The 6,943-nt window shown below is 44.7% G+C and overlaps 1 protein-coding gene across 1 annotated transcript; it reads right to left on the bottom strand.

The window, feature by feature from the left end:
* Positions 1-3,605: 3,605 nt before the first annotated feature.
* On the bottom strand, positions 3,606-6,943 carry LOC123046458 (CCR4-NOT transcription complex subunit 9; the record flags this gene model as incomplete). Its single annotated transcript, XM_044469834.1, is given in 10 exon segments — positions 3,606-3,977; positions 4,086-4,155; positions 4,234-4,424; positions 4,799-4,894; positions 5,486-5,592; positions 5,732-5,774; positions 5,893-5,982; positions 6,223-6,294; positions 6,523-6,725; positions 6,916-6,943. Coding segments are annotated over 9 exon segments (993 nt in total). The 3' UTR covers positions 3,606-3,854.

Here is a 6,943-nt window from a genome sequence, read left to right as displayed (position 1 = left end):
AGTGGGTCTACAGAATCAAGCAAGAAGAGCACACATCATATCCAAGGTACAAGGCCAGGCTAGTTGTAAAAGGATTCGGCCAGAGAAAAGGCATTGACTATGATGAGATCTTTTCTCCGGTTGTGAAGATGACATACATAAGAGTAATCCTTGGCATGGAAGCAAGTCTCAACTTGGAGGTTGAGCAAATGGATGTGAAGACTGCATTTCTTCATGGTGAGTTGGAGGAAGAAATATACATGGAGCAACCTGAGGGGGTTTCTTGTGAAAGGCAAAGAAGACTATGTGTGCAAGCTGAAGAAAAGTCTCTATGGCCTGAAACAAGCACCAAGACAATGGTACATGAAGTTTGAAACTGTCATGGGGGAGCAAGGCTACAAGAAGTGTAGCTCAGACCATTGTGCGTTTATTCAGAGGTTCTCAGGTGATGAATTCATCATATTATTGCTCTATGTTGATGATATCCTGATTGTTGGCAAGAATGTCTCTAGGATTGCTAAGTTGAAGAAGGAGTTGAGCAAATGTTTGCCATGAAAGACTTAGGTCCAGCAAAGAACATTCTCGGAATGAGAATTGAGTGAGACATAAATTGCAACAAGTTGTACTTGTCTCAAGAGAAGTATATTGAGAAGGTACTTCAGAAGTTCAGGATGGAAAATGCTAAAGTTTGAGTTGTCCACTAGCAGCCCATTTAAAGTTGAGCAGAAAGCAATGTCCTACCACTGATGAGCAGAAAAAAGGAAATGCATCATGTTCCTTATGCTTCAGCGGTTGGGAGTTTGATGTATGCTATGGTGTGTACAAGGCCTGCCATTGCTCATGCGGTTAGTACTATGAGCAGATTTATGTCCAATCCAGGAAGACCTCATTGGGAAGCCGTGAAGTGGATTTTGAGATATCTCCGGGGTAGCACAAATCTGAAACTTTGCTTTGATGATGGTGAGGCCAAGCTGATTGCCTTTTCAGATTCTGACATGGCTGGAGATGTTGACAGAAGGAAGTCTACTTCAGGTTACTTGGTTACCTATGCAGGGGGAGCAGTGTCATGGCAAAGTAGGCTGCAAAAGTGTGTGGCATTGAATACAATTGAAGCTGAATTCGTTGTAGTAACAGAGGCGAGCAAAGAGCTATTGTGGCTGAAACGGTTGGCTTGTGAGCTTGGTCTTAAGCAAGACAAGTATGTGTTGTTTTGTGACAACCAAAGTGTTATCCACTTGAGTAAGAATGCAAGTTTTCATTCAAGGTCTAAGCATATAGAAGTCCGTTATCATTGGATTCGAGATGTGTTGTATTCCAAGAAAAGGCAATCTGAGAAGGTTCACACCGATGACAATGGGGCTGATATGTTAACTAAAGTGGTGACAAGGAAGAAGCTCGAAGTATGTCGCCGGCTCGCTGGCATGGCTGCCGAAAGGCAGTGAGACCCTCCATGATGTCGAAAGGGGGAGTTTGTTGGGCTAAGTCCCTCCACATGGAGGTGTGTTGGCAACCCAACATCAGCCCATAAGTCCAACACATGTCAGCCGTTGATCTTCGCTGCATCCAACGGTAGAGAGCGCTTCTAAGGAAAGTGAGGCAAGGAGAAAACCCTAGCCACTCCACACCGGCTGGAGGTGGCTGCCATTTTCGTGAGGGTGAGAGAGAGAGCACACAAGAGAAAACACAACCTGAGAGAAAGGAAGAAGAAGAAGTAGTGGTTCTGTCCAGATTTGCTGCATTTGACTAGACATTGTTCAAGCTGGTGGTTGGAGGCTCAAACGTGCTTGGATCGACCCCAAACTTGGTGAGCTCGTTCCTTACTTTGAGTACTTCGATCTGGTTAGCTGGTTTGAGGATTGGGTCGGTGGAGCATCAGATTTGAGAGTGGTTTTGTCAGCTCTGACTGCTGCAGTTTCAGAACAGAGTAGTTTTGGGAGATGAACAGTTTGGGTAGGCAAACGATGTCCGATTGAGCTGAAATTTGGAGGGGATCTCAAGAACTCGTGTGTCTACTTGTCTGCCAAATTTGGTGTTGTTTGGTTCAGCGGTTTAAGAGTAGTTTGCAAAACACTAAAGGGTACAAAAGCTGTGTAAACTCTGCTTTGCTGAAATCTTGCCTCTTGTGGTTGTTGTTGCTGTTGCCGGTTGGCAACGTGGAGAGTGTGTTGTAAATCTCTCTAGAGGTTCTAGAGAAGACTTTGTACTCATCATTCTCATAGTGAAGTTGTGTGGACCGGTCGGTCCATGGCCGTGGTTTTTTACTCCTCAAGTTGAGGAGGTTTTTCCACGTTAAATCCTATGTCACATGTGCATGTTGTTTGTGTTATTCCGCTGCTTACTTGTTGGTTGAAGCTGTCCTCAAAGTTCATCACAAGTGAAGGGGGTTGTGTAGTGTGCATATTTGCCGTGTCGGTGAATTTGTGCAGCGCATTATTGCTGTCCAGTCCCAAAAATACATAATGTCCATATAATTTAGGGTGAGGTTTGCAGGTGGGCACCTTCAATAAGTCCCCTTAAAAACTCCACCTTGGTTTATGGCGGGCGGGTGACAGCGGCTTACAATGGACGGCGGTGGTCGCGACATGGTGGGTATGGCGATGATGTGTTGGCACGCCACTTTTTTTGAACACAGTACAGACGCAAGCGCTGATATAAAAGCGCATGCACTCACCCCTATGAACGCACACACGCACACCCTACCCCTATGAGCACCTCCCAAAGACTGAGACGGCATATCATCTTGAAATTTACGAAGTCACCGTAGGCACCTCGTCGTCGATGGGAACGTCTCCTTCCATTGAATGTGCATCGCCGGAAATCCTGAAATAAATCCAGTAATAAATGCGAGCACCAGGATTTGAACCCTAATGGATTGGGGATACCACAGTCCCTCTAACCATCCAATACAGGTTGGCTCGCGACATGCCATTTTTAGGGGTGTCCCTCTAACCATCTAACCACAGGTTGGTTCGCGGCGCGCCACTTTTAGGGGGAAGGTTTGCGGGAAGATCTTTTCCATGGCAGCGGTGCATTGGCATGACACTTTTAGGTGAAGGTTTACGAGACGATCTTTTTCCCATAGATACAATAGATACAGGAGAAGTTGGGCTGATTATACAAGGAACCCTAGAAAAATTTGCATTTACAGGATTTGTTGGAGAAGTTTTTTGGGCACAACTCACCCTGAACCAGGAAAGGGGATTTGTTGAAGATGCTCTTAGCTACTAAGAGGGCAGCCCGGTGCACATAGCTTCCACTTATGCAGAGTCAAGAAGGGTCCAAGCACTTTGAGTTCTTCCACTTATGCAGAGTCAAGAAGGGTCCAAGCACTTTGAGTTTTTTGTACCCAACCTTTTGCATTTTTGGACTCGGAACCCGTGACCTCACAGCAGCAAAGCAAACGTGATGGCATGCTTTGTCTAATGCAATGAGTTTCTGTGTGATATGAAAGTCTCATGGAGATGGGTCCGTCTCAAAGGGGCTGAATTTAGTTCCTAAAGACTTGAAAAGGTAAGTATTTCAGGTTTTAACTGTTCAAAATTCCATCCGCATAATGTGCTACTTCCCTAGTAGACGTTCAACCTCGAAGCAAAAAAAAAAAAAAAAACATTTCCGCTGCAAGACCAGAAAAAACAAACAGAAAACAGCTTGCTTTGCTTGTGTTCGCAGTATTACAGGATAAGCAAACCAGCTTGAGCTGCTGTTGATGTTTCGACACACACACACACACACACAAACAACATTTCCTTTTTCCGGAAGGTTGAAACTACACCACACACAGCCTACGTCTAGACGGCTGAGGGAAGATAATCTTCCCCTAACTGCAATTCACAAGAGACTCTATTATTGTTGTGAATTGCAGCAACTAAACTGGATCATATCCCCATCATGTGATCCAGGCCTGGCTGGGGAGGCACCCCCATGCCAGGTCCTCCCATGCCGCCCACAGTCACGTTATGCAGCAGTTGTTGCAGCCAGCGCCTTGTCGCGGGGTCATCCTTCGTTTCAGATATATAAGCACGATTAGTATCTGGTCGGTAACTTTGTTCCATTTGATTTCAGTTCATGAATGAATTGGTAACGACAGATATGTTAGCATGACTCACCCTAAGAGAGATGTTGAATGTCCCATCTTTCAGCATGTCAGGGAGGCAATTATGGAGTGCAACACAGGCCCTGCGGAGGAAGACAAAAATTAGCACATGGGAAGATAGATGTAAAATCATTTCGTGAAATACGAATGGCAGCACAAACCTGGGGTTATCTGACAGCCTGAGGTAACATCGGATAATGTGCTTCAGCAACCTTGTGGAAGGCTGATCAGCTAGTGATATTACCATATTTCCTAAAACGCTGCCCACAGCATAGAAACGCTCAGGGGTGGCACAGACGTAACGCAGTCCAATATCATCCAGCAGAATCTTTTGGACAATGAAGGTAGCGACCTGTTTATGCATATTTGATTAAATTAGTGAAATTGGACTGACAGCTAAGCAATTATATCACTATCTGTATAAGACCCCGTTTGGAGTAGCCTCAGCTTGTATTCTGCCAAAGAAATCTTAAGCACCTCAAAATATTCAACTCCTGTGGGTTATACAGGAAAGATGTTGCGAAAACGTTGGCATATTTATGTGTCCACAAAGTTATTGATCTTCCAGTCCAAGTGATAACTGATAATAGTAATATAGCGTTCCACAAGAACTTCAGACAGCAAAATAAAATTTTTGTAAAGAACAGCAATTTGATCTTTTCTAGGGCTAAACAGAAAAGAAAGATTGTGATAGTTAGACGAGGATTGAGATGGTCAGATACATACGGTTTTTGATAGTTCACTGCCCATCTCCATGGTACGCAAGCACAGAGGAATTATTTCAGTTTGCAGCAGAAAGCCGATAACTTCAGTATCATCAACCTGCATGCATAATAATGCGGTAAAGAAGCTTCTTCCAAAGGCAGGAAGAAAACATTTGGTATTTGGACACACATGCGGCTTATTCCAAAAGAAAGAAGAAAACATTAGATAGAACATTGCTTGTTTATAAGCTACTCAATTGTTTATCTCTTCATTACACAACAAAGTAACAAGGATGTATCCCTTGTGACCTTATTAGATTCATTGTTCATGCCAGGGTATTGGAATTAAAACAACATGAAGCTTCATTGGTTGTAGAATTAGTGAAAGGATCGTGTTTAATATATAACATTGCAGAGTTGGATGCATGATACAAAATTGGTTAGTTCACGTAACAATGTACAAAATATACTCCCTCCTTCCATCTATATAGGGCCTAATGCATTTTCTAAGACCGTCTTTGACTATTGACAAGATTAATAGTACATGACATGCACAATGTGAAAATTATATCATCGAAAGCTCCTTTCACACACGAATTTAACGGTGTGCTTTGTGTAAGTTGCATGTCATATATTATTGCTCTAATATTTGGTCAAAGTTAGCCTCGAAAAGCGCATTAGGCCCTATATAGATGGAAGGAGGGAGTACCTTAACAAGAGCACCGATGACACCCAAGCTGGTAAGCCGCAAGTACTCAAAAGGCCTTGTCTTGCTGAATGTATTCAGGAACGGGTACAAGAACAGCGGCACATGAGCTGAACGGAACAAATGGACAGAGAGAAGAAAATGAATCGCTAACAACAACAATATCAAAAGCCGAATGGCTCTTTTGTCATATCAAGCTACTAGGAATCAGGATACGTGAGACACAATGCAAATGGCTGAATTCGTTACCATGTAAGAAAGGGATTCTGGTGTCAGGGTGCGATGCAACACACTGCAATTATTGTAATACAAACACACAAAATTAGACAATAAAGATACGCAATAAATCTAATAACATGGGAACCTTCAAGCAATTTTGTGAATGTAATCCTTTTTATTTTGAGCTGTACCTGAAGAAGTGCAAGTGCGTTGCAGACTCGGTTTGATGCACCTGGCGACAAAACTGGGGGTGAAAGTGCGGGGTAGATGGACACAATTTCCTGCGGTTGTTTCCAAGTTATCAAATATACCAAGTGAGTAAGGCAGGTCAAACTTTGACAAGTTGCATCCAAAACAGCAAGTGCCGACTTGAAAACACGAATAGAATAGTGACTGCTTTCACAGTTGGACAACATAAACACATCATAAGGTAAAGAAGTAGGCTCATTGCTCCCAGTTATTTTATCTAATATTCGAAGCATACAAACCATAAACATCGAAGACAGATGAATTAAGCATACCTGAAGTAGTGCCGCAATTGTGCCAAAAGAGTGCCAGAGAAGCGGGGCCAGGTCTTGAAATATCTCTCGTTTCTGAAATGGCGAGTACATTTTTTGTTACTGATGTATAGCATGCTAATGACTGAACGAACACACAGTCTGCAATTGTTCAGTTCATGGCAACCCAAAATTAAGCTACAATCGCTCTGTTCATGATAACTTAAAATTAAGCTAGCATCGATCCTAGAGGCCACGAACCACAAAACCCGTCCTCAGTGACGAGGCGCTAGAACCCTAGAACTAGAAGAGCACGCGACGGACCTTCGACAGCTCGAGGAGGGCGTTCTCGCGCAGCTCGCGGTCGCAGAGGTCGAGCACCAGCTGCTCCGCCGACGCCATCTTCCTGGGCTCCTGCGCCGCCGAGGCAGCGCCGCCGGCGCCTCCACCGATCGAGGAGGGAGACGGCGGCGAGGCCCCTGCGAAGGAGGAGGGCTCGGGGACGGAAGACTGCAGGTTCGCCATTACTGCACAAAAACGGCGGAGCACCGTCACTAGTTTTTCCAGACAGAAAAGACAGCAACCGCAACCAATCGAGTCGCCATTCTGCGCGGATCGCACGCAGCGGCCCAGTGCGTCCGCGCACGCCGGCGGCCGCCGCAAGCACGGGACGGATCGAGGAGTTCGCAAAAAACCAGCGCAGGTTTGGAGGATTACCGAACGAATCAGTTCGATCGACTTCGGG

The sequence above is a fragment of the Triticum aestivum genome, chromosome 2B, assembly GCF_018294505.1.
Source record: "Triticum aestivum cultivar Chinese Spring chromosome 2B, IWGSC CS RefSeq v2.1, whole genome shotgun sequence".
NCBI classification, from domain to species: Eukaryota; Viridiplantae; Streptophyta; class Magnoliopsida; order Poales; family Poaceae; genus Triticum; species Triticum aestivum.
The sequence above is the reverse complement of the archived record's forward strand: the minus strand, read 5'-3'. Positions and strand labels throughout refer to the sequence as shown.